Below are 27,939 nucleotides of genomic sequence, written 5' to 3' on the forward strand. Positions count from 1 at the left end.
GAGGAGACTACCTGTGGCTCCTGCGTTCCTCGGGAATCCTGGTCCTGTGGAGAACCGTCACCCACTAGGAGCGGGGCCATTTGGCAATCTAGCCAGTACCCTATGTACCTTAACCCTACGGTGAGGGACAGGTGGAGCACTCTGTTTGGGGGTTGGGGTGGGGGCCACAAGCATGACCCAAACAAGGGCCCAAAGTGGCAAATCAAGGCTCCTCTCAGGGGCTGCCAAGGCCCTTCTAGGGAGGCCACAGGCCAAACAAGTTGCTGAGCTGCCCTTGAATTTGCAGTGTTTATGCGATGAGCCGAACAACTCTGGCCTCTGCCCTTGGGGGTCTCTGGGTCTCACATTTCAGGCCCAATGTCTCCTGCTTGAAATCAGACATCAAGAAACACACTCATCCCACGGGAACTGCACACGCCATCAAAAATGTTCCCCTCCCCCCACCCCTGCCCCTTTACGTTAGTCTAGCAAGGCACTAGGAAATGGTTCAAGTTTAGGGATTTGCTGTACATTTGCATTTTTTTCTTTTTAAAAGGCACAGTTTTTACTTTAATGATGCTGCATTGCTCTCCCACACTTCAGCTCCCCAAATCTACATGTTCCTGTCATCCTCTGTTGAGATTCCAGAGGGGGCCTCCTCTTTTGACTCCCTTCTATAGAGGGCCACCTCTGAAGATATAGCACTCATCTGCAAAAGGACATGTGGGGTCAGCAAGCAAGCTCTGCGAGCACAGGCACCGTGCTGGAAGCGGTCCTTTGCCAGTGACACACTCAATCTGGGTGGGGGTGGTTGGGAGGGTTCCCCCTCCCACCCCATAACTGACGGCCTTGAGATCAGCCGGCATCTCCAAGGCAGATTCGTGGCTGTGTTCCCAGATTTCTGTCTCGGTTACTTAATTGGTAAATGACACATTCGAGTGACCCGAGTCTAACTGGAATACTGATTTCAAGTATTTCCTGGGCTAGCTGGTGGAGCCATAGGTTGTGGAATGTGATTTTCGTTTCTCAATCAGTGGGTGGCAGGCTGGTTACAGAAATGCCTCCTATCAGTTTGGGAACCCTCTTAGAATCTGACACGTAATTAAACAAAGCAAAAGGTAAATGTGAAGGGCTAGTGGGTATGTCTGGTTATGGGACAACAAGTTCTTTTTTCCACTGCCTGGGGACGGCAGCTGTGGGGATGGAGGGAGGTTCCGGCCTTCTGGTCATTGCTGAGCACTGTGCTGTACCAGAGCCTCTGGTGGCAGCTGATGGACACAGGTCCCCCACTCCATCTCGCCAGTGCCTCCAACCTTGGGTTCCACAGACAGTCCATGGGCTGGGGCTGCCTCGACTGTACCAGACCTGCCTGCTGCTTTAATCAGAGCATTCTAGAAACTACACTGGAGGCTAGAATTCCAGAATCCTATGGAACACTCTGGTTTGGATGAGTTCTTTAGAAACTCCAGAGTTCTATGAGAACTAGAACCACAATGAGGTCAGAGGTGTCTTGCCCACAGTTGGTCATGGAAGCTTCCAGCTTCTGGGCAGGGAGCACCTCACAGCACCCGTTCCTCTCCTGAGGCAGGGACTTGCCTGGGAGAGAAAGGGAAAAGGAAGCGTGGATGGGGGGAGCTCTCAGCCTCTCCGGTTTGGAGATCTACTCGGCCTTTTCCAAGGGCCAAAGGCCATCTGAACCGGCCCCTAGAGCTGGTTGCAGGGCTGTCCTGTTCCTGGGGAGCATTGAAATGGGCATTTCAAATACCCAGAGAGCCAGAGGGAGACAGCTCTATGTTCATGACTGCAAGGAAGGTCTGGGGTCCCTTTTCCGACCCCATGACTGCCATCTGGTCAGCGTTCGGTATTGAACACTCTGAGGGTCACAGGTATGGCCTGTGAGTCACCTTGGGCTTAGAGAAAACAGAAGCTGGGCAGGACTGGCAGTAACCCCCTGACAGAGGCAGAAACCCAAAGGGCCCGAGGAGGACTTTCCCCTTCTGCTGCAGGTGGGTGGCCTCAGTACTAAAGGCTGACCGCACCAGGCAGATACTGCCTTTCTCTAGAGCTGCACATGTGAGAGTCACCCGAGGGTTGCGCACCCTTGTAGGACACATTTTCGGGTAGCTTAGGGCTGCCATGGGATTCTCCCACACAGTGCTCCAGAGAACACATTTTCGGGTAGCTTAGGGCTGCCATGGGATTCTCCCACACAGTGCTCCAGAGAACACAGTGGGGGTTAAAGTGGGCTCTGCCTTATTGTGGGGTCCTCTGTGGGGTCCGCTCAATACCTGACCCCCATGACTCAGGGGCTGAAGGACCAGCAGACCCTTTGCTCCAGCTTCAAGAGCACTCTTGCCCTGACCCACTTGGCCAGCACCTTGCACACCATGGTGCCCCCAGAAACCCAGCCTCCACAGAGGAGGGGGCTTCATGAGCCAGAGGGACCTTCTGGGCCTGCCAACGGGACTCGAGGGCTCAGTTTCTGTTGAATTTTTCCAAGACTGTTGAGTTGGTATGTTCAAACAGCCACTGCTGGGTGAGAGAGGAGGGGTTGCAGGTATTCATGAAGATTCTGTGGTCACTTTCACTGCAGTCCATGCAGCTGCCACTGACAGGGTGGTAGAGGGTCTTGTCCTGCAAAACAGGGAGGGGCTCAGCCAGGAAGCGCTTGGGGACACCAACTAACAGCAGCAGCAATAATGTCAACAAGTAGGGGAGGAAGTGACAGGCCAGCTGCTCACACATCTGTTGGTCTCCCCCAGGGCACACAGCCAGATGTGGCCCAGTGCCCCCCACAGCTGGTGTCACCCCAGGCCTGTGTTCTGTCCCTGTCCCTGGGCAGAAGTGATGCATGTCACTTCCAGACCTGCGCCCTCCACACGGCCTGCCTCCAGTCAGGTCTCACTTGCCCTCGTGGCATGGTTGTGCCTTCTTTTTAATGGACTCAGTCAACAGTTAAGATTTGGAGATTTCACATAACAACCTGGATTTCCGACTTTTTCTCTTTTTGGGGGGTGGATACTGGGGATTGAACTCAGGGGCACTCGACCACTGAGCCGCATCCCCAGCCCTATTTTGTATTTTATTTAGAGACAGGGTCTCACTGCATTGCTCAGTGCCTCGCCATTGCTGAGGCTTGGCTTTGAACTCGTGATCTCCTGCCTCAGTCTCCTGAGCCACTAGGATTACAGCATGTGCCACCACATCTAACCGGTTTCTGACTTCTCTAGAGTGGTTGGAAAATGGGGCAAGGTAGGTCTGTGGAGCAAGGGAAGGAGGGGCTGGGCTGTCAGGGGAAGCCGTGAGGAACTACATTGCTTTAAAACAATTTATCTGGCAGGTTGCCTGTCCCCACCATCCCCCCATTCCCCACCACCACATTCCCTCCCCGCCCTGCGGTGTATCTTGTCTTACTTGTCGGTATTTCCACAGCTGGTTGCCCCTCATGCTGTGGCAGTCATAGAGAGTGACCGGGCTGGTGTGGGAGACGGCGTCAAAGCAGAACTTCTTGGTGTGCTGAGGGTCTCCGGGCCGGATGTCCTCTCTCCAGGTGAAGGTGAACACCTGTGCACACAGGGACATTACCGTAGAGACAATAAAGTCTGGGAATTTTCTTTTTTCCTCCATTTTTTTTTTAATTTGGAAAAAAAATCTAAACACATAGGCCAAAAGAGAGCCAACTGAAATTACTTCCTGTTTTAATTACCCAGCTTCAGCAAGTTACCAACTCACAGCCAATCTTGTTACACTCTACCCCCATGGCTCCTTCTACCCATATTGTTGTGAAGTTAATCTCAGCTGGCACATCATGTCAGGTACATATACCTCAGCAAGCATCATCATAACACTCGAAAGTGACTACCGAGTCCTCAAGGTCATCAAGCACCCAGACATCAGGTGTTCTTGGACTGCCTTGCCAATTTGTTTTCACAGTTGGTTTGAATCAAGACCCAAACTGGGTTCACCTTGCATTTATTTGATGAGCACCTACCCCTCACTCCCCCACAGCTTTATTGGAGAACAATTGGCATATAGTAAACGGCACACATTTAAAGCGTCATGTGATATGGTTTGACATGTTTATACTTCAAACAATCATCAGGATCGAGGTAATGAACAGATCCATTATCCCCAAAGTGTCCTCATGCTCCTTGGTAATCTCTCCCTCCCGTCCCTCCCCACCATGTCCCTAGGCAACCACTCATCTGCTTTCTGTTATTAGAGCTTCATTTGCAATTTCTAGAATTTCATAGAAAAGGGTGCACACAGTGTGCATTCTTTTTTGCTTGATTTCTTTTCACTCAATGGAATTTCCTTGAGATGCATCCAGGTTGCAACTGCATCTATCAGCAGCTCATTCCTTGTTTTGCTCAGTGAATTTCACCGTATGGCACTTCATTTACTGGTTCTTGGACATCTGTATTGTTTCCAGTGTTTGGTTATTACAAAAAAATCTACGATGAACATTTGCATATAAGTCTTTGTAGGGACTTGTTTCCTTTTCTTTTGGATAAATACCTAGAAGTGAAATAGCTGGCTCATATCATAGATTAATGTTTAATTTTCCAAGAAACTGCCAAACTGTTTTGCAAGATGGCTGTACCATGGACATCCCCACCAGCAGGGTATGGTTCCAGTTCATCTGTATCCTGCCAACCTTGGATATGGTCAGTCTTTGTACCAGGTGTGCAGTGATGTCCCACTGTAGCTGTAAATTCCCAGTTTTCTAATAATGAATGGAGTTCAACATTTTTAATATGCTTATTTGACACGCCTTCTTTGGTAACATGTCTGTACAAATCTTTTGGTCTTAATTTTTTAAAATGATTGTTATTGAGTTCTCTGAGGTTTTATATATTCTAGATAAAAATCCTTTTCTAGATATAGGCCTTACAAACATTTTCTTCCAGTCTGTGACTTGCCTTTTTATTCTCTTAACAGTTTTTTTTTTAAACCAGACATTTTCATTTTGAAGACAATATTTTTTCCCCCTTTGGAACTGCGCTGTTGGTATTGTATGTAAGAAATCATTGCTTAACTCAAGGTCACAAATTCCTTTGCCTAAGTTTTATTTTAAAAGTTTTTTCAGTTTTAGGTTCTATGTTTAGGCCTCTGAGCCATTTTGAGTTAATTCTGGTATGTGGTATAAGACATATATTGATTTTTTTGCATGGATATTCAACTGCTCCAGCAACATTGTGGGAAAGACATTTTCTCCTTGGAACTGCCTTTATACCTTCGTCAAGACCAGTTGTCCTTGTATGTGTAGGTCTGTTCTGAACTTCATTCTCTTCCACTGATCTGTCTTTATGACAGGATCATACTGTCTCGATGACTGTCATTGTAGAATATTATCTTGAAATCAGGCAGTGTTTGTTCTTCAACCTTGAGTTTCTTTTTGAAAGTTGTTTTGACTATTTGAGGTCCTGTGCATTTCCGCTTGAATTTTAGAATAAGTTTTTCCAATTTCTACAAAAAAAGTCTTCTAAAATGTTAGAATGGTGTTGATTTTTTTTCCTATGTTGCTCAGGCTGGTCTTAAAGAGTGACCTTCCTGCCTCAACCTCCCAATGAACTGGGACTACAGGTGTGTACCACCCTATCTGGCTTGTGTTACATTTACATATTGGTTTGGAAAGATCTGATTTTGATTGTCTTCCTTTGAATATGGTATATATTTTCATTTATTTAGAGCTTCCTTAATTTCTAACAATAATGTTATATAGCTTTCAGTGTACAGGACTTTCACATCTTTTGTTATATCTAGTATTTGATATTTTCTATGTTATAGTAAATGCCTTTGTGTGTGTGTGTGTGTGTGTGTGTGTGTGTGTGTGTGTGGTGCTGGGGACTGAACTGCACACAGCCCCGTGCCCACGTTGCAAATCTGAGAGGGATAAAAGGAAGGAGTGGACCAGTGAGGTACCCACAGAGGGGACCCAAGGCAGGTGCTGGGGACTGACCTGTGGGCGGGAAATCCCTGCCTTGTGTGTGCGAGGCAGGCACTCTACCAATTGAGCTATATCCTTAGCCTATAAATGCCTGTTTTTTGTTAATTTGATTCTTCAGTATCAGTATAAAATGATTGATTTTTGTATCTTGCTTGATTTTTGTATCTTGCAACTTTGTTAAAACTCTGTTATTAGTTGTTATAGCTCCTTTGTAGAGTCAAAAGAATTTTCTACACAGATGTTCATATAGTCTACAAATAAAGACAGTTTTTCTTCTTCCTGTCCGGTCTGGATGACTTTAGGCATCATGTTGGCCACAGGTTTTTTCAGAGATTCCCTTTGTCAAAGTGAGAAAATTCCCATCTACTCTTGGTGTGCCAGGAATTGTTGGATTTTGGCAAACACTTCTAAATACATTGAAGTGATTTTATGTTTTTTCTTTTTCAGTTTGTTAATATGGTAGATCATAGAAATTATTATTATTTTTTAGTTGTAGATGGACACAATACCTTTATTTTATTTATTTATTTTTATGTGGTACTGAGGATGGAACCCAGTGCCTCACGTGCACTATGTGAGCAATCTACCATTGAGCTATAATCCTGGCCCATAGCAATTAATTTTATAAGTCTAAATCAACTATGTTTCTGGAACACATTTTACTTAGATGCAATGTGTTATGCTGTTTAAATACTGTTGAATAGAGTTTTCTAAAAATTTGTTTAGAATTTTTGCACCTGTGTTTATGAAGTATAAGTTAGGGTTAGTCTTACAACATTAGTCTGGTTTTGGTATTAAGGTAATGCTGGTCTCACAAAATGAGTTGGCAAATAAATATTCGTTCCTTTTCTGGAATTTTCATAGAATTGGTAAAAATCTCTTCGATGTTTGGTAGAATTGAAGAGTGAATCTGTCAGGGCCTGGAGTTCTCCAAGTTCTCTCCCCTCTCTCCTACATTCTGTTTTGTGAGTTCTAATGAACTTGCTCCTTTATGCTCAGCTCTGTCTCCTCAAGGCAGGGAGTCACCTGGCTGGACTTGGGTTCTGTCTCCCTGACCTGTGGGTGGGAAATCCTTCTAGGAAGGAAGGTGGGGCCATTCTAGGGCTCGACCTGTGACTTCTCATCTGTCAAGTTCCATCTTTCATTGGTTGTTGTCTACTCTCCTAAAAACTGCCTCCTTAATGTCCATTTCCTGGCCTCTTCCAGGGCGGGAGCTTTCTTTTAGTTCTGCCTCTCTGTTCAAGGTGGCTGAGGGCCAGGAGGCATGGATCCCAATGAGGCTGCCACGCTTCCCACTTTGGAAAGCGAAGGCTGGCCCAAACCCCGGGCACCCTATGGTTGCTTGTGAGTCCTCAGGGTTGGCCTGGACTATGCCACACATTGAGGCTTTTCTGAAGTTAAGATTCATGGGCTCTTTTTAACCGGGTCTCATGCTCTTCTTGGTCTCTTTTGGAGCTAGGGTGGGGTGGAGAATAGCCACATAGTAACACTGGAGGAATCAGAAGACTTAGTCACAGAGGGCCACTACCTACTAAGAACTATGAAGAAAGGACAGGGCAGGCAGATATGCACTTTGGAGGGAGTTGCGTGCTGTGCTGTCTGAGTTTGCTACGGTTTGGGTGGATCTTCTGGAATTCACCTGTTGGAAACTTAATCCCTAAAGTGTATGTTAATGATACTTAGAGGTGAGGCTTTGGGGAAGTAATTGGATGAGGGATGAAGGTTTGGGACCCTCAAGATGGCACTAATGACTTTAAAAGAGGAGAAAAAAAATCCATGTTAGCAAGCATGTCTGTGTCCCTCTCTGATGCCCTTTGCCATGTCATGACCCAGGATGAGGTCCTCATCGGGAGCTGGGCAGATGCTGGCATTATGCTCTTGGACCTCCAGAACTGTGAGCCACATAACCTGCTATTCTTTTTTTTTTTTTTTACAGGGAGAGAGAGAGAATTTTAATATGTATTTATTTATTTATTTATTTTAGTTTTCGGCGGACACAACATCTTTGTTGGTATGTGGTGCTGAGGATCAAACCCGGGCTGCATGCATGCCAGGCGAGCGCGCTGCTGCTTGAGCCACATCCCCAGCCCCTAACCTGCTGTTCTTCATAAATGACCCAGTCTGTGGCTTGCAGTTATAGCAACATAAAATGGACTGAGACAGAGGTGCTGCTGTCTGTTCTCCGTGTGCCTACTGTAACCTCTTCCTGCTGAGTCCTGCTGATGCAGAGGACCCAATGACTAGGCTTTACTGTGAGCTTCCAAAATGTCAGATAATGCACAAAGAGGATATTCAAGATGTATCTTTGGCCCAGAATCAGCAAATGCTGCTGGGTAGCTCAAGGGAAGGGAGGATTGCAGAGAGCTAAATGATGTTTTTTGACAGTGGAGGCCCTTCCCACAAGGCTGAGTTACAGTCTGCATTCTCCTGTAACATCCTTGGAGAATGATCCCTTAGACAAGCAGCCTTTTCCCACTATCCTCCCTGTTTTTTAGGTGAGGTGACCACAGAGTCCCAGGCCCCATCCACGTGAGAATCCCTTATCTCCCCATTGTGGCACTCAGGAACCTAAGGCATGAGAACCCCAGAGATTCTCCAGAACTCTCAGAGGGGCATGCCTATCCACTGTGGGGGTTGGGGGGGGGGTGGGGCTGCCAATGCTAACATCTGCCACCACACGGGACGAGCCAGGTTGAAAAGGAAGCCGAGAGAGGGAAGAAGGTTCCAGAGGAATCCAGACAACTTCATCAACACTTCTTGGTGACGTAAGCCAATAACTCCCTCTTTTTGTTGAAGGCCATTTGGGCTGGGTGTCTGTCATTTATAACCAACAGTCCAGATGGATGGTTTTATGGTGGGGTACAGGAAGACCCTGTCCGAGATGCTGAGGAAACTCTTACAACTCGTCCCCCTGAGCTGAGGCCTGTCACTCATCGCTGGCCCACAGCCTTTCCCTCTCAGTCCTGAACACATGAGCACTTGTGCTGCAGATGGTGCAGGGACCCTGTGGCCAGCCCCTGAGGAGTGGCCCTTACCTGCATGTTGTTCCACGCAGCCTCACCGCGGCCCCAGATGCAGCTCTCCAGCCTCAGTGGGGAGCCCAGTGCACCATGCTTCGTGTCTGCACACAGCCCCGTGCCCACGTTGCGAATCTGAGAGGGAAAAAGGGAAGGAGTGGACCAGTGAGGTACTCACAGAGGGGACCCAAGGCAGAGGCAGACGGGCTCAGTTTTGAGTGGTCTTAATGAAGCTCACCCTGGGCTGCTGGCAGTGCCTAGCAGCTCAGTAAGGGATGTTCATCTGCAGAGGAAGCTGCTCGCGCTGCTGAGCTCCAAGCACACAGTCATGGTCAGGGAGTGGCCTGCGGTTAGGAGCTTCTAGAAGGACACCCTGGCCCACTCCCAGAGAATTTGATCCAAGAGGCCCAGGGGTTGAATTTTACCCCCCATCCCAGGTAGTCCAGGACCACACCTCAGAAACCCCAAGAACAGGACACAGAATCTTTGCCATAGGCGTTAAGTTCTCTGCCTTTTAGGGAAGGTGGATGGCAAGTGGTGACTGGAGTCTACTCCCAGCCCAGGTCTGAAGAACAGCAGAGGTCTGTCTCCCTCAACCATTAAGGCAGGTGGGCTGGGCTGGGCCAGCTGCTGGGCGGGGCGTCTGAAGTCCTTGGACGCTCACTTGCTGCAGGCAGGCCACTTGTGCTAGTGCTGCTCTCAGGTCACACAGCTCCCACCTCACTGCTGTCACTCCTGTGTGTCAGAGGGATTGGGAGATGTGGCAGCTACGAAAATGCCCCACTTTCAGTTTCTTTTGTGGGGAGTCTAGCAGGCCCACTATTGTGTTCTAATCCCACTACTGTGTCTTCCTGTGGGCTGCTCCCAGCCCAGGACTGAGCCAGACAGTGATGCCATGGTAGGTCCACTCCTGTGAGGTGCTGGACTCCTCTGGTAGGTGATTTGGCTCGAGGACTCCATATTAATCTGGCTGAAACTCCCTTAGCCATATTGTGATCTAGGACTCTTCTACCTAAACCCTCCTTCCTTCCTTCTCCCCTTTACAAATGTCAGACCAGCTGACCATGGGCTGCTGGCTCTCCCAGTCCCCCTCACTTTTCCTCTCAGGGGTTCCTACATGTTATCTGCTTCTTGAAGGACTTGAACTAATGCAGGAGAAAAATCCAGTAGCTTGGAAAAGAACCAAAGAGCTCAGGGGGAGTCAACCTGGTGCCTCCCTTAGAATACTGGTGGTGGTGTTGGGGTGGGGTTAGCTGCTTGGCTTATCAGAAAGGTCTCTCTAATTAGCTGTGTGGCTTTGAGCAAGTCCTCCCTGGTGCTTCTGCCAGCCCAGCTTCAGCTCTCCTTCCTCTGGTAGTAATTCTCTGCTTTTCCGTGGGCAACGGTTCCCCCCACCTGAAGCCAGTCTCCACACTCTCCTACCCTTCCTACCCTTGCTTTCCCCTTGTCCAATGGCCACAGCGATTGGTTCAGGATCCAAGGATAAGACTTGATTCCTGCACTTTGCTGGCTTGGTCTGGAAAGGGGCATTCATTTTCTGCTGGGTTGACCAAGCTAGGAGTGTGTCAGCCTGAAGCTTCTGGAAGTCACCCTGCTACCTTCAGCATGAGGCCCACATAAAAGGAAGCCAGGCTAAGCAGGAGAAAAAGAGACGGACATCACTGAAGACCCTACCTAGATCCAGGTCATCTGATTCCGCAGTTACATCAGGCTTCCATGAGTCAGGAAATTTCCCTTTTGTACTTGAGGCTGGCTTTCTGAAAGTGACCCAGCTCTCAAGCTCTCCCTCTTCCAAGCCCCAATATGTCCATCCATCAATGAGTAGGTGCTCCTGCCTGGGGAACCCAGGACGGATGATGGTGGTGGCATGTGGTCCACCTGGTGCAACTGGTCTGTGTCCTCCAGCAGAGGTTTGACAGACTGCCACTTGGACAGCAGCGCAAGCCCCCTACACAGGAGCCTGTGCTGGGCTTAAAGCTCTGCAGTGGCTGTTTCAAAACTCTTAATCATTTTGTGTTTGATTTTGTAATGTAAACTAGATCTGGGGGGACACTGGAGCATGAGCACAAGCTGAGGGCACACGCTGTGACAATGCTTGCATCTCTTTTCTGCCGTTTGCTTGTAGGGAAGGAGTGGACTTGAAGCTGCGGTGGACCTGAGATGGGCAAGACTCTGAGCTTGTGAGTTCTGCCTGTGACTAAGTGGAGGTGCTGGCTGTCCAAGTTCCCCCGAAAAGGGGATCTTGCTACGGGTGCACCAAGGGCATTAGCATTCTCAGCCAAGCAGGGATGGAGTCCTGTCCCGACCGCTCCTGCTGGCTCCACTGCCCTGTGTTGGCCAGCCGCTCCCAGGATCACCAGTAAGTAAAAGGCAGTGTTGGTAGAACAGGGTTACCCAGAGGTGAGGTTTTTATACAGTGATGCCACTCTTCTGCTAGGAAAGATCTAGGCATGTAGGAGGATGGAATACAGATCTTGTCACTTTACCCATCCCGAATATGAGCTGTGTGCTCTTCGTTTGCATTTAAAACTGGTACTGTCGGCTGTGGCAGAGCATATGCAAGGCTCTGGGTTCTCTTCCCAGCACTGAAAACCCAACCAACTCCCACACACCACTCCACTGGAAAAAAACCCATAAAAACAAAAACAAAAAACCCACAAAAAATGAAAACAAACCAGAAACAACCCCCCCTCCCCCCCCCCAAACACCACCACCATCACCACCACTAACAAAAAATTTGCACTGGGTGATATAAAGACGAAAGGTGAAATTCATACTAATAAAGTTTTTGTTTTGTTTTGGTTCAGGGATTGAACACAAGGGCGATTAAGCACTGAGCCACATCCCCAGCCTTTTTTTTTTTTTTTTTTTTTTAATTTTGAGATAGGATCTTGCTGAGTTGCTCAGGGCTTTGCTAAATTGTCGAGGCTGGCCTTGAACTCGTGATCCTCCTGCTTCAGCCTTACTGAGTAGCTGGGATTAAAAGCATGTGCCACCACACCTAGCTTAATTAAAGCTTAATTTTCCTATACTGAGAACTCTAAATAGCAAAACAAAACAAAACAGAAAGACAACAATTACAACTACAAGAAACAAGGACAAATCTAAAGAGAACAGGAAAGAAGAGTTTTATATTTCTACTTTTCCCAGCACGGTTTTCCTGTGCTGGGTCTGAGGTTTTTCAACTTATGTAGCCCCCCACACTCACCTCCCCCCAAGCCGCAGCCGGGGGCTCCACGGGCGGGTAGAATTTGGGCAAGTCCCAGGCGATCTTGGTCATAAACCACCTGAAGCTCTTGCAGTTAAGGGCGCTGCGGAGCTTCTTCTGAGCAGCCACGTCCCCAGCGGAGAGGTGGCGGTACTCGGGCCGGCGCTGGTAAATGTACTCGGCGTACTCGTCCATCCACACCTCGGCCACGCGCTTCAGGTTCTGCGGACAGAGGCAGGGGGAAGCCTCAGGCTCGCAGCAGAGCCCGGGCGGGGGGTGGGGTGCAACGGGTCCGGGGGTCGAGATCCACCGTTCTTATTTGTGTCCATCAGAGATCCCAGCTCTACCACAGTTTTAGGTCTTCTATACCGTCAGGGAACACACTGAGCTACAGTTCTATTGATAATAGACCATGTACATGGAAGTGGTCCTGGAAGACCATATTGTCTGGTGACCGTGTAGCATCTTAGTTGTGTGAGTACACTCTAAAATGTTCGTGCAAGGATGAAAGCCTAATGATGAATTTCTCAGAATATATCTGTCAAGCCATGTGCAACTTTATTGCTAATTATTATTTATGCATGTTTTAAGGATTTTTTTTGGGGGGTATTGGGGATTGAACCCAGGGGTGCTCAACTACTGAGCCTCATCCCCACCCCTTAAAATTTTTTTATTTAGAGATAGGGTCTCGCTGAGTTGCTGAGGCTTGCTTTAAACTCCAGATCCTCCTGCCTCAGCCAGCCCACCCCCAACCGGGATTGCAGGCAGGCGTCACTGTGCCCGGCTATGTTTAAGACTTTACGGTTGGATGATACACTGCTGTTGTTTTGCCTGCTCATCTTCCATACCCTACTATTGTATTGATAACCACCAACTTTCCTTTGGAGAGCTTCCCTTGCTTCACTGCCATTTCTCCTGGCTGGAAGAAAGGCCCATCACCCAGTCTGGCTAATGTGAATACAGACATTCCTGGATACAGGGATTAGTCCAAGTGAGCATGTGACCTAAGCCAAGCCAATCAGAACCAATAGGCATTAACTTTGGAATTTTTGCAAGAATTATTGGGAAGAATTGTTCTGTTTCTGCTTGGATTATTGGGTAAGATGCCAGCCAGGTCTGCTGGGCCATGTGGCAACCACATAAGCAAAGCTTATCCAAGGAGAAAGTCAACTTGGAATGAGGCAGAGCTGAGAGTAGATCAAGGAGCATAGTCCTTCTTATATAATTAATCCAGTCACACCTGAAGCCCGTACTACCAGAGAACCTTCCAGTTCCATGAGCCATTTCATCTGCCCCCCTCTCCTTTATTGGTACTAGGGATTGAACTCAGGGGTGTCCTACTATTGAGCTACACCCCCAACCCCTTTTTAATTTTTATTTTGAGATAGGGCCTTGCTAAATTTCGGAAGCTGACCTTGAATTTACCATCTCCTGTCTCAGCGGTTGCAATCATAGATGTGCACCACAGTGCCCAGTCATTAAATTCCCTTTCTGTTGAAACAAATTGGTTTCTGACATCTTAGCTAAAAGAGTCCTGTCCAAGTTACATGGTGAAAATAAATTATAATTGGCAACTAAAAGGCATAATCCCATCAGCTATAATCAGCAGCTAGAATTTCTAATAATCCTTTGAGGTTTGGAGGTTGCATCTATACTTATTAGGATAGGATAATGGACAAAATGGACAAAAAAGAACAGAAAAACCCCACTGACAACCCCAGACCTGGAGACAGAGGGAAGGAATTTTTGTGTGTAACTATGATGAGAATCCTTCATTCCAGTTGCTGTGCAGAGAGGCACTTCAGTGAGAATTGACAGCCAACATTTGAGGGTTTGGGGACATTCCCTGCCCCAGGACACTGAGCTCTAGCCCTCTGGTGTTGCCAGGACTCGTGTTCCCCACCTTTCCCCAAACTTTATCTCTGTCATAAGGTTTTTTCCCTACTGCAATCCAAATTTTCCTTTGGAGGGTAAAGCAAGAGTTAGCACTTTAGGCTGTTATAGTTATTCACACCTAAGTTCACACCTATGTGTGAAGGACTACTCTAGGAACAGAAGGAAGGCTCGGTGGGCAAAATGTTCAAATGCTTTCCATAAAGCACTGGATAGTCAATATTTTAGGCTTTGCAGACCAGATGATCTCAACTCTGATGCAGCTATAAAGCTACCAGAGGCCCTTTGTCAATGATTGGGTCTGTCTGTGTACCAATAAAACTTTATGGACAATGACATTTGATTTTCATGTGTCCCAACTTATTCTTCTTTTGAGTCCCATACCCCCCACCATGTAAAAAAAGCATTCTTAGCTAGTGAGCCATACAAAACCAGTTTGCTGACTCCTGAGTTAAGGGAGAAGGGCACCGACATAAGGAAGGCCATATGCACAGACAAAGTCACCAGCTTCCCAATTTTGCTGGCTCCAGTTTGGGACCAGGAAACCACTGCATTCCCTTGCGGTTACCTAGCTCTTCCTGAGAGTTGAAGTGGGCTGGAATACAGCTCAGGTACAGGGTTTCCCACCAGGCCCCTGCACGGCAAAGGCTGTGTTTAATTAAAAAGCAGCCTACTGGATGTTGAAGCCCTAACAGAGCCTGAACACCTGAACACTCTAAAATGCCTCCTGTTTCTAGTTTGCTCATCCAAGTCCTTTGGCTACTTTCTATTTAAATCAGAAATGTTATTGCAGTTTTTAGACATGGCTTAATAAGCCATTTCTCCCAGATCTTGATTTTTTGTACAACTCAAGAACTGTACTGAACCCAAGGAAAGGACTTCACATTAATTTTTTTGGTATGTCCCTTGTTGGAGTCATGTAAAGGACCGTAGACTGTCATGGAATTCATTTGCCTCATAGCCTGCTCCCTGACCCTTCTTGGTCCTGAGTTCCTCCTTGTCTTTAGCCCAACCACACTTCTTGTGCTTGTAGTACAGAGATTTGCCTGCCCTTGGAATCAGTCTCTATTTTTGTTGCATCAAATTTGAAAGGGTTTCTGCTGTGGCATCCCCTAGGATGCTTTCTCAGGGGCAGAGTCAAGAAGGAGTTTAGCAAATTTACTGAAGGAAGAAAGACTGGCTACTTGTTCTAGAGGCCGGCAAGCTCCCAACAGCTCGTCTTTCCTAACCTGCTGCCACCTCACTGCTCTTTGACTTTCTGGGGCCAGCAAAACCTGTCCCTTTTCCTGGCTTGATTAGGGTTAGGAATCTCTACTTGGCATTAGTAAATGATATTCTAGTACTCTCCAAGGCTTAGAACTTGTTTGTTGAAACACACAGCAAACATTTGATGTATCTGCAACTAAATGGGGGCAGTGAGGCACTATAATAAAAGGTGGTGCTTGACTCAGGCATCTCTGTGGTCCTGCAAACTTAAACACAACCAGACTGGACAGTTGCAGGACTAATGGGGAAGGGCTTAGAAGGAGGCATGGGGCACCACCCAGACTGTTTAAAGTCAAACTCAGGATATTGAGTCAGTACAGGTGGCTAAAATAACTTAAAATGTGAGGCCTGGCTCAGATCTGCCTACACCAGTCTGCTCGGGACCCAGGCTCATATTAGGCTCAGGTCCATCCTGCCACCAGCACACACCTGCTGGAGCCCAGCGTCCGGCACAGGACCACCCCTTTCCAACCAGCAGACTATAGTGGGAGGTCAGGCCTGAACCAGATCTGCTCTGACTAGAGTGGGACCCAGGTCCAGCATAGGTCCAAGTTCATCTCCCACCACCTGGGAGCCCAAGTGTAACTCACTTCCATCTTGGAACACTGCAGTCATCGCTATAGCCCTCCCCATGCAGTGGCCCCTACCTTTTTGACAACAGACAGGGCCTACAAGCAGCTGCATCTCAGAGCAGGAATCCCAAAGACAGTGTGAGGCCCACCCTTTTAGCCCCATCTCTGTAAGACATTGCATCCATCTTGGGGCACCTCCACTATTATCTCGAGTTACCTCCGCTATTGCCATCACCACCTTTAGTTGCAGTAGCCTACATTGAGGGACACCAGCAGGGTCTGGAAGCCCAACATCAAAGTGAGGTACAGACAATCTGCGGGGGTACTACAAGAATATAGGATAGAAACAGTATTATCTCAGATCCACACTGTAAGAAAGGAAGACACACAGATAACTTGAAAAACCAACCAGGATACTATAATAACAGAACCCATGAACAGCGGAGTTGATGAAATGTCAGAGAAGGAGTTTAGAAGTTTCATAATTAAAATGATCTTTGAATTAAAGAATGACCTAAATGAGCAATACCAGGCAAAATCTGTTCACTCAACAAAGAGATAAGAGAGAAAAATACAGGTAGCAAAAGATTTACTTCAAGAAAGAGATTGAGACTCTGAAAAAAAAGTCAGAAATCATTGAAATGAAGGATATAATAAACCAAATAAAAAACTCAATAGAAAGCATAATCAACAGACTAGATCACTTGGAAGAAAGAACGTCCAATAATGAAGACAAAGTATACAATCTGGAAAATAAAGTTGAACACATGGTGAAGATAAAAACCATGAACAGGACATCCAAGAATTATGGGGACAGCATCAAAAGACCAAATCTAAGAGTTATTGGGATAGAAAAGGCACAGAGTTTCAAACCCAAGGAATGCACAATCTCTTCAATGAGATAATATCAGAAAATTTCCCAAGCATGAAGAATGAATTGGAAAACCAACTACAAGAGACTTACAGGACACCAAATGAACAAAATTACAACAGATCTACACCAAGGCACATTAAAATGAAAATGCCTCGCATACAGAATAAGGATAGAAACTTAAGAGCCACAAGAGAGAGGAATCAGATCACATATAGGGGGACACTAATTCATATCTCAGCAGATTTTTCAACCCAGACCCTCAAAGCCAGGAGATCATGGAACAACATATACCAAACTCTGAAAGAAAATGGATGCCAACCAAGAATCTTATATCCAGCAAAATTAAGCTTTAGATTTAATGATGAAATAAAAACCTTCTGTGATAAACAAAAGTTAAAAGAATTTACAACTAGAAAGCCTGCACTACAGATCATCTTTAGCAAAGTATTCTATGAAGAGGAAATGAAAAACAATGATGAAAATCAGCAGAGGGAGGGATTACACTAAAGGAAAATCTAATCGGAGAGAAACCAAGTCACATTAAATACCAAAAATAAACAAAAATGCCTGGGAATACAAATCATGTCTCAATAATAACCTGAATGTTAATGGCCTAAACTCACCAATCAAAAGACATAGACTAGCAGATTGGATTAAAAACAAACAAAAACAACCAACAATATGCTGTCTCCAAGAGACTCATCTCATAGGAAAAGACATCCACAGACTGAAGATGAAAGGTTGGAAAAAATCATACCACTCACATGGACTGTGGGAAGCAAGCAGGGGTCTCCATCCTCATATCAAATAACATTAGATTTCAAGCTAAAATCAATCAAAAGGGATAAAGAAGGACACTACATACTGCTCAAGGTAACCATACACCAACAAGATTTAACAATTATAAATATATATGCCCCAAACAATGGAGCAGCTATGTTCATCAAACAAACTCTTCTCAAGTTCAAGAGTCAAATAGACCATAACACAATAATTCTGGGTGACTTTAACACACCTCTTTCACCACTGGATAGATCTTCCAAACAAAAGTTAAACAAAGCAACTATAGAACCCAATAATACAATCAATAACTTAGACTTAACTGACATATATAGAATATTTCATCCTTCAACAAGTGAATACACTTTCTTCTCAGCAGCATATGGATCCTTATCTTAAGAGACCATATAATATGCCACAAAGCAATTCTTAGCAAACATAAAAAAGTAGAATACTACCCTGCATTCTATCAGATGAAATGAAATTAGAAATCAATGATAAAATAAGAAATCTTATAACAAGAAAAATTAAGCTTATTATTTATTTTCCAACACCTGGAGACTAAATAATATGCTACTGAACAAACAAGGGGTTGCAGAAGACTTCAAGGAGGAGATTAAAAAAATTTTAGAGGTGAATGAGAACACTGATACAACATATTGAAATCTCTGGGACACTATGAAAGCAGTTCTAAGAGGAAAGTTCATTGTGTGGAGTTCATTACTTAATAGAAGAAAAAGTCAACAAATAAATGACTTAACATTACATCTCAAAGCCCTAGAAAAAGAAGAACAAATCTACACCAAAATCAGTAGAAGACAGGAAATAATTAAAATCAGAGCTGAAATCAATGAAACTGAAACAAAAGAAACAATTGAAAACATTGAAAGAACAAAAAGTTGATTCTTTGAAAAAATAAATAAAATTGACAGACACTTAGCCATGCTAATGGAGAGAAGGAGAGAGAAAACTCAAATCACTAATATACATAATGAAAAAGGAAATATCACAACAGACACTACAGAAATACAGAAGATAATTAGAAATTATTTTGAAAACTTGTATTCCAATAAGATAGAAAATTTCAAAGACATTGACAAATTTCTAGAGTCATATGATTGGCCCAGATTGAATCAGGATGATATACACAATTTAAACAGATCAATTTCAAGCGACAAAATAGAAGACGCCATCAGAAGTCTACCAACCAAGAAAAGCCCAGTCCCGGATGGATTACACAGCCGAGTTCTACAAGACCTTTAAAGAAGAACTAATACCAATACTCTCCAATTTATTTCAGAAAATAGAAAAAGACGCAGCACCTCCAAGCTATTCTATGAGGCCAATATCACCCTGATCCTCAAACCAGGCAAAGACCAATATCTCTAATGAACATAGATGCAAAAATTTTCAATAAAATTCTGACAAATCAAATACAAAAACAAAAAGATAGTACACCATGATCAAGTCAGATTCATTCCAGGGATGCAAGGTTGGTTCAATATATGAAAATCAATAAATATGATTCATCACATCAATAGACTTTAAAGATAAGAATCATATGATCATCTCAATAGACACAGAAAAAACATTTGATAAAATACAGCACCCCTTCATGTTCAAAACACTAGAAAAATTAGGGATAACAGGAACATATCTCAACATCATAAAGGCTATCTATGTTAAGTCCCAGGCCAACATCATTATAAATGGAGAAAAATTGAAGGCATTCCCTCTAGAAACTGGAACAAGTCAGGGATGCCCTCTTCCACCACTTCTATTTAACATAGTTCTTGAAACACTGGCCAGAGCAATTAGACAGATGAAAGAAATTAAAGAGATACACATAGGAAAAGAAGAACTCAAATTGGCACTATTTGCTGATAATATGATTCGATACCTAGAAGACCCAAAAAGTTCCACCAGAAAACTTCTAGAATTAGTAAATAAATTCAGCAATGTAGCAGGATATAAAATCAACACCCATAAATCAAATATATTTCTGTATATCAGTGACAAATCCTCAGAAAGGGAAATGAGGAAAAGTACCCCATTTACAATAGCCTCAAAAAAACAAAACAAAACAAAACAAAACACCTCAGGACTTAAACTTAATGAAAGAGGTGAAAGATCCATGTAATGAAAGCTATAGAACCCTGAAGAAAGAAATCAAAGAAGACCTTAGAAGACGGAAAGATCTCCCTTGTTCTTGAGTACGCAGAATTAATATTATCAAAATGACCATACTACCAAAAGCACTATACAGATTTAATGCAATTCTGATCAAATCCCTCTGATCAAAATTTCTTCATAGAAATAGAAAAAGCAATCATGAAATTCATCTGGAAAAATAAGAGACCCAGAATAGCTAAAGCAATCCTTAGCAGGAAGAGTGAAGCAGGTGGCTTCACTATACCAGACCTTAAACTATACTACAGAGCAATAATAACAAATACAGCATGGTATTGGCACCAAAACAGACTGGTAGACCAATGGTACAGAATAGACGACACAGAGACTAATTCACAGAATTACAATTATATTATATTAGACAAAGGTGCCAAAAACATGCATTGGAGAAAAGATAGCCTCTTCAACAAATGGTACTGGAAAATAGAAATCCATATGCAACAGAGTGAAATTAAACCCCCATCTCTCACCATGCACAAAACTCAATTCAAAATGGATCATGCATCTAGGAATAAAACCAGAGACCCTGCGTCTAATAGAAGAAAAAGTAGGCCCTACTCTCCATCATGTGGGATTAGGCCCCAACTTCCTTAATAAGACTCCTTTGGTGCAAGAATTAAAATCAAGAATCAATAAGTGGGATGGATTCAAACTAAAAAGCTTCTTCTCAGCAAAAGAAACAATCTGTGAGGTGAATAGAGAGCCTACATCTTGGGAGCAAATTTTTACCCCTCACACATCAGATAGAACACTAATCTCTAGGGTATATAAAGAACTCAAAAAGCTAAGCACCCCCCCTCCCCCCCCCAAAAAAAAACCAAAACCAAAACCAAAACCAAAGCAAATGACCCAATCAATAAATGGGCCAAGGACCTGAACATACACTTCTCAGAAGATGATATACAATCAATAAACAAATCATCACTAGCAATTAGAGAAATGCAAATCAAAACTACTCTAAGGGCTGGGGATGTGGCTCAAGTGGTAATGCACTTGCCTGGCACGCACGGGGCGCTGGGTTCGATCCTCAGCACCACATAAAATAAAATAAAGATGTTGTGTCCACCGAAAACTGAAAAATAAATATTAAAAAATCCTCTCTCTTTCTCCTCTCTCTCTCTAAAAAAACAAACAAGCAAACAAAAAAACTACTCTAAGATTTCATCTCACTCCAGTCAGAATGGCAGCTATTATGAAGACAACAACAAGTGTTGGTGAGGATGTGGGGAAAAAGGTACACTCATACATTGCTGGTGGGACTGCAAATTGGTGAGCCAATATGGAAAACAGTATGGAGATTCCTTGGAAAATTGGGAATGGAACTGCCATTTGAATCAGCTATCCCTCTCCTCGGTCTATATCCAAAGGACTTAAAAACATTCACAATAGCTAAACTGTGGAATCAACCTTGATGCCCTTCAATAGATGAATGGATAAAAAAATGTGGCATATATACACAATGGAATATTACACAGCAATAAAAGAGAATAAAATCATGGAGATAAATGGATGGAGTTAGAGGAGATAAGTGAAGTAAGCCAATCCCAAAAAACCAAATGCTGAATGTTTTCTCTGTTTTAAGGAGGCTGATTCATAATGGGGTAGGGAGAAGGAGTAAGGGAATAGACGAACTCTAGATAGGGCAGAGAGGTGGGAGGGGAAGGGAGGGGCATGGGGTTATGAATGATGGTGGAATGTGAAGGACATCATTATCCAAAGTACATGTATGAAGACACGAATTGGTGTGAGTATACTTTGTATACAACCAGAGATATGAAAAATTTCTGCTCTTTATGTGTAATATGAATTGTAATGCATTCTGCTGTCATATATAAATAAAAAAATTAATTAAAAAAAGAAGTTAAAATGCCTAAACCCAGAACTCAGATAAGACATTGAGATATAGCTTTAGCCTTAACTGTTGCTATTGATCCTGGCACTAACATTGACACCAACAGTAGCAGTCACAGTTTTAGGAACCATCACTATGTGCCAGGCACCTGTCAGACTTAAACAGGTTTGAATTCTTGCTCGAATTAGTGTTTCACTTTTTTCATCTCTAAAGTGGAGATTAAAAACCAGGTAGAATGGAGGTTTGGAAGAAGATGCTTTGCAAGATGACTGGTTTGAAGGAAGTTTTTGTTTTTTTTTCCTTAATAAAAGAAAGTGTTACTGCAACTAGCTACTACACATTGCATTCATTTGTGGTTCAATGAGAAGGAGATGGTAGTATCTTTCTCATGGGGCCTTTTAAAAGACAGTTCTGGATAGGAAAAGGATGCTTTGGGGTTGGTCCTGCTCAGGGATTGGCGCAGCTGGCATCCTTAGGGAAGGCTTCCATGAAGCCATTTGTGCCTCCCAGGGCTGGATTTATAACCCAGGGCCCTAGCACCGAATGCGGCAGTGGAAAGCGCTGAAGGCTCGGGAGGCTGTGGTTAGAAACTTCTAGCACTAGAGGGCACTGCCGGCTCTCCTTTCCCTCCACGCCAGCCCCAAAGCGCGTCCAGAGCTCAGCTCCCAGCCACTGATGAGTCCTTTGAGCCTCTGTTTTCCTTACAAGTCACTGGACAAGGACTCTGGGTGACAGGGAGGAGGAAGGAGGTTGCAGCCTGGCCGGAAGGAGGCGGCGTTGGGTGAAGCTGGACGGGTTCACACGGGTCTCTTGGCTTTGGGGCTCCACTGGAGGCTCACCCCCAAACCTCCCGCGGTTTGCATTCCGGAGACCGTCCCTCCTAGTCGTTTCTCTTTTGTGGTCGCCTTGATTTGTCCTTTGCCCAAGACATTTAATACCGCTCCTCCCCTCTCCCCCCAGTCTGTCAAGCATTTCCATTTGCAGCCTGTGGCCAATTTAATTCAAGCAACGATTGATACAAACCGTTTTAGGACAGTGAAATAGCCTGGCACATAGTTTTTGGCAATGGGACTGGGAAGAGGGGGAAGAAGAGAAAGCTACCTGTTAGCCCCCCCTCCACAATGGGGTCTTTAAACTCTGTCTTAGGTTTCCCAGAACTGCAGCATACCAACTGTATTAGTATTTATCATGTTTCTTTAAATCACCTGTGATCTAACTTCACACTTTCCGTTTTATCCCTAATATTTGTGAAGTCACAAGTTTGCTACCACAATACACATTAATTTTTAATCCACATCAACTTAAACACATGAAAATAAAAATGTTCCTATGCCTACCACCTAAGATAATTTTATGTGTCACACTTTGGGACACTGTATCATCTCCTTAATTTTCCTGACAAGGCTGAAAGTTAAAAGGAATTAGCTCCCTTTCAACAAAGAGGGAAACATAGGTTCAGAGGAGTTAAGCAATCCGCCTGACGTCACACAGTCTTTAAGTGGGTGAGCAGGGCTTTAAGTAAGTTCTTTTAAATGGAACTCTGGCTCACACTTCATCTCAAAGCCCTAGAAAAGGAAGAGCAAACCAACAGCAAATGTAGCAGAAGGCAAGAAATAATTAAAATCAGAGCGGAAACCAATGAAATTGAAACAAAAGAAACTATTGAAAAAATTAACAAAACTAAAAGTTGGTTCTTCAAAAAAGGAATAAGATCGACAGACCTTTAGCCATGCTAAAGAAGAGAAGGAGAGAACTCAAATTACTAACATACGGGATGAAAAAGGCAATATCACAACAGATGCTACAGAAATACAGAAGACAATTAGAAATTATTTTGAAAACCTATATTCCAATAAAATAGAAGATAGTGAAGACATCGATAAATTTCTTAAGTCATATGATTTGCCCAGACTGAGTCAGGAGGATACACACAATTTGAACAGACCAATATCAATGGATGAAATTGAAGAAGCCATCAAAAGACTACCAACCAAGAAAAGCCCAGGACCGGATGGGTATACAGCGGAGTTTTACAAAACCTTTAAAGAAGAATTAATACCAATACTTTTCAAGTTATTTCAGGAAATAGAAAAAGAGGGAGCTCTTCCAAATTCATTCTATGAGGCCAACATCACCCTGATTCCGAAACCAGACAAAGACACCTCAAAGAAAGAAAACTACAGACCAATATCTCTAATGAACCTAGATGCAAAAATCCTCAATAAAATTCTGGCGAATCGAATACAAAAACACATCAAAAAAATTGTGCACCATGATCAAGTAGGATTCATCCCTGGGATGCAAGGATGGTTCAATATACGGAAATCAATAAATGTTATTCACCACATCAATAGACTTAAAGATAAGAACCATGTGATCACCTCGATAGACGCAGAGAAAGCATTCGACAAAGTACAGCATCCCTTTATGCTCAAAACATTAGAAAAACTAGGGATAACAGGAACTTACCTTGACATTGTAAAAGCTATCTATGCTAAGCCTCAGGCTAGCATCATTCTGAATGGAGAAAAATTGAAGGCATTCCCTCTAAAATCTGGAACAAGACAGGGATGCCCTCTACCACCACTTCTATTTAATTTAGTCCTTGAAATACTAGCCAGAGCAATTAGACAGACAAAAGAAATTAAAGGCATAAAAATAGGAAAAGAAGAACTTGAATTATCACTATTTGCGGATGACATGATTCTATACCTAGAAGACCCAAAAGGGTCTACAAAGAAACTACTAGAACTAATAAATGAATTCAGCAAAGTGGCAGGATATAAAATCAACACGCATAAATCAAAGGCATTTCTGTATATCACCGACAAAACTTCTGAAACGTAAATGAGGAAAAACACTCCATTCACAATATCCTCAAAAAAAAAAAATACTTGGGAATCAACCTAACAAAAGAGGTGAAAGATTTATACAATGAAAACTACATAACCCTAAAGAGAGAAGTAGAAGAAGATCTTAGAAGATGGAAAAATATACCCTGTTCATGGATAGGCAGAACTAAAATTATCAAAATGGCGATATTACCAAAAGTTCTCTATAGGTTTAATGCAATACCAATCAAAATCCCAACGGCATTTCTTGTAGAAATAGATAAAGCAATCATGAAATTCATATGGAAAAATAAAAGACCCAGAATAGCAAAAGCAATTCTAAGCAGGAAGTGTGAATCAGGCGGTATAGCGATACCAGATTTCAAACTATATTACAGAGCAATAGTGACAAAAACAGCATGGTACTGGTACCAAAACAGGCGGGTGGACCAATGGTTTAGAATTGAGGACATAGAGACTAATCCACAAAGTTACAACTACCTTATATTTGATAAAGGGGCTAAAAGCATGCAATGGAGGAAGGATAGCATCTTCAACAAATGGTGTTGGGAAAACTGGAAATCCATATGCAACAAAATGAAACTGAATCCCTTTCTCTCGCCATGCACAAAAGTTAACTCAAAATGGATCAAGGAGCTTGATATCAAATCAGAGACTCTGCGTCTGATAGAAGAAAAAGTTGGCTCAGATCTACATATTGTGGGGTCGGGCTCCAAATTCCTTAATAGGACACCCACAGCACAAGAATTAATAACAAGAATCAACAAATGGGACTTACTTAAACTAAAAAGTTTTTTTCTCAGCAAGAGAAACAATAAGAGAGGTAAATAGGGAGCCTACATCCTGGGAACAAATTTTTACTCCTCACACTTCAGATAGAGCCCTAATATCCAGAGTATACAAAGAACTCAAAAAATTAGACAATAAGATAACAAATAACCCAATCAACAAATGAGCCAAAGACCTGAACAGACACTTCTCAGAGGAGGATATACAATCAGTCAACAAGTACATGAAAAAATGCTCTCCATCTCTAGCAGTCAGAGAAATGCAAATCAAAACCACCCTAAGATACCATCTCACTCCAGTAAGATTGGCAGCCACTATGAAGTCAAACAACAACAAGTGCTGGCAAGGATGTGGAGAAAAGGGTACACTTGTACATTGCTGGTGGGACTGCAAATGGGTGCGGCCAATTTGGAAAGCAGTATGGAGATTCCTGGGAAAGCTGGGAATGGAACCACCATTTGACCCTGCTATTGCCCTTCTCGGACTATTCCCTGAAGACCTTAAAAGAGCATGCTACAGGGATACTGCCACATCGATGTTCATAGCAGCACAATTCACAATAGCTAGACTGTGGAACCAACCCAGATGCCCTTCAATAGATGAATGGATAAAAAAAAATGTGGCATTTATACACCATGGAATATTACACAGCACTAAAAATGACAAAATCATGGAATTTGCAGGGAAATGGATGGCACTAGAGCAGATTATGCTTAGTGAAGCTAGCCAATCCCTAAAAAACAAATACCAAATGTCTTCTTTGATATAATGAGAGCAACTATGAACAGAGCAGGGAGGAAGAGCAGGAAGAAAAGATTAGCATTAAACAGAGACATGAGATGGGAGGGAAAGGGAGAGAAAAGGGAAATTGCATGGAAATGAAGGGAGACCCTCATTGCTATACAAAATTACATATAAGAGGTTGTGAGGGGAATGGGAAAATAAACAAGGAGAGAAATGAATTATAGTAGATGGGGTAGAGAGAGAAGAAGGGAGGGGAGGGGAGGGGTGATAGTAGGGGATAGGAAAGGTAGCAGAATACAACAGTTACTAATAGGGCATTATGTAAAATTGTGGATGTGTAACCGACGTGATTCTGCAATCTGCAATTGGGGTAAAATTGGGGGTTCATAACCCACTTCAATCTAATGTATGAAATATGATATGTCAAGAGCTTTGTAATGTTGTGGACAACCAATAAAAAAAAATGGAACTCTGCCTGGAGAATGGGGGGGCACAGCCTCAGTCCTAGTGATCACTCAGCCTGGGGCACTAAGGTGCCTCAGGGCTGTTGGTCAACCTAAACCTACCCCTGCAACTCCCACCCCCAGGAAAGCCACCATCTTACCCGGGCCAGGCTGACTCCAGCAGGGACCTTGTAGGGTACATACTTCCTATAGATATGTCCCACCCTGGAGCAGGGGATGTCCTCCATGCGGCCCCCACACATCCACACCTGCAGGGTGAGAGGGAGAAAAAAGATCATGCTTCTGCCTCAATTCACTGTCCCTTCAAAGGCTAGCACTTATCAGTGTGTTCAAAGACAGCATTAGCCCGAGGGTCTGCCACAGCCCCATCACAGAGGGAGTGACGTGGCAAACACAGTCATAGCAACAGTAGTAAAGACAGCCGACGGCTTAGATACTGGGCAGGGGGCCATTTTACAGATGCAGAAACTGAGGCTCGGAGGAGCTAAGAGATACATCTCTTTGGGGCAGTGGTAGAGCGTTTTCCTAGCATGTGTGCGGCTCTGGGTTCAATCTTGGCATGGGGTGGGGGAAAGAGGTCCATGTAGGGACAGCTGAGTCTCCCACCAACCAGGCCCAAGTGCCAGTCACGCCAGTGTGCCATCTTAGAAGTGGATGTTCCAGTCCTAGTGAAGCCTGCAGGTGACCCTGGCTTATTTCCTGACTACAACCTCATGGTAGACCTGAGCCAGAACTATCCAGCAAGGCCACTTCCAAACTCCAGACCCAAAGCAACTAGGAGACAGTAATGGTTCTGTATGTTAAGATGCATGTCTAGGGTAATGTTGTCTGGTGGCAACAGGCAGGCAACACAGGGACAGTTTCTTATGACGATGTGTGCTATTGAACGGCAAAGCAAGGTGGTGACTGTGGGGTAGAGAAGGCCACGGAGGGTGCAGGCCTGCGGTGGTGAAGGCTTCAGAGGCTCTGGTGACAGTCGTCTAGATTTGAGGCCTTCATGGCCTTTGGGAGGGGAGGCTGTGGCCATGGTGAGACCGGCTGGATCTGGGCAGACGTGGAGACATCCACAACCCCAATTCCGTGCAAAAGAGCCTCTTTTAAAGCTTGAACTGCTTGAGGGGGCATTGGGGGTTGGGCCTGTGTCCCGATGACTCTGGGACTTAGCGGGGCTGTTCTGCCAGTGGTTCACATATAAGGGGCTTTCTGCTACTTCCTGCTGTCTCCATCCCCAGCTCAGATGTACCCAGCCCCATACAGAGGGGTCTTCGTGGGGCAGCATTAGTCGAAGGTGCTGCCTGGAGGGACGCAATTACATTCTGATCTTGGGGGAGGAAAAAAAAATTGAGCAAGTCAATAGAACAGAACATTGGCTTCAAGATAATGGGATCCTGATGGTAGATTAATGTCAAGGCCAAGCCAAGAAGTTTATTTTCAAAGCCGGAGATATTGATCAGGTGCCAGGATCCCATAACAATAACTCTTCCCTTGTACAAAGAGATTGATGTGGAA

General features: G+C 44.2%; 1 protein-coding gene across 5 annotated transcripts in view; it reads right to left on the reverse strand.

The window, feature by feature from the left end:
• Positions 1-2,147: 2,147 nt before the first annotated feature.
• Positions 2,148-27,939, reverse strand: part of GALNT10 (polypeptide N-acetylgalactosaminyltransferase 10) — a 243,882-nt gene continuing 218,090 nt past the window's right edge. For 4 of the 5 annotated variants that reach the window (XM_081303994.1, XM_081303995.1, XM_081303998.1 and 1 more), the window contains 5 exons: positions 26,571-26,678; positions 12,155-12,376; positions 8,965-9,081; positions 3,394-3,543; positions 2,148-2,613 (listed from right to left, as the gene is read on the reverse strand). In XM_081303994.1, coding sequence (XP_081160120.1) covers positions 2,455-2,613; positions 3,394-3,543; positions 8,965-9,081; positions 12,155-12,376; positions 26,571-26,678 — 756 coding nt within the window. In that variant the 3' untranslated portion in view covers positions 2,148-2,454. The remainder of the gene's footprint in view (positions 2,614-3,393; positions 3,544-8,964; positions 9,082-12,154; positions 12,377-26,570; positions 26,679-27,939) is intronic. The other variant, XM_081303996.1, reaches the window with a different exon arrangement.

Source organism: Spermophilus citellus, assembly GCF_964194105.1.
Source record: "Spermophilus citellus genome assembly, chromosome: 1".
Lineage (NCBI taxonomy): Eukaryota > Metazoa > Chordata > Mammalia > Rodentia > Sciuridae > Spermophilus > Spermophilus citellus.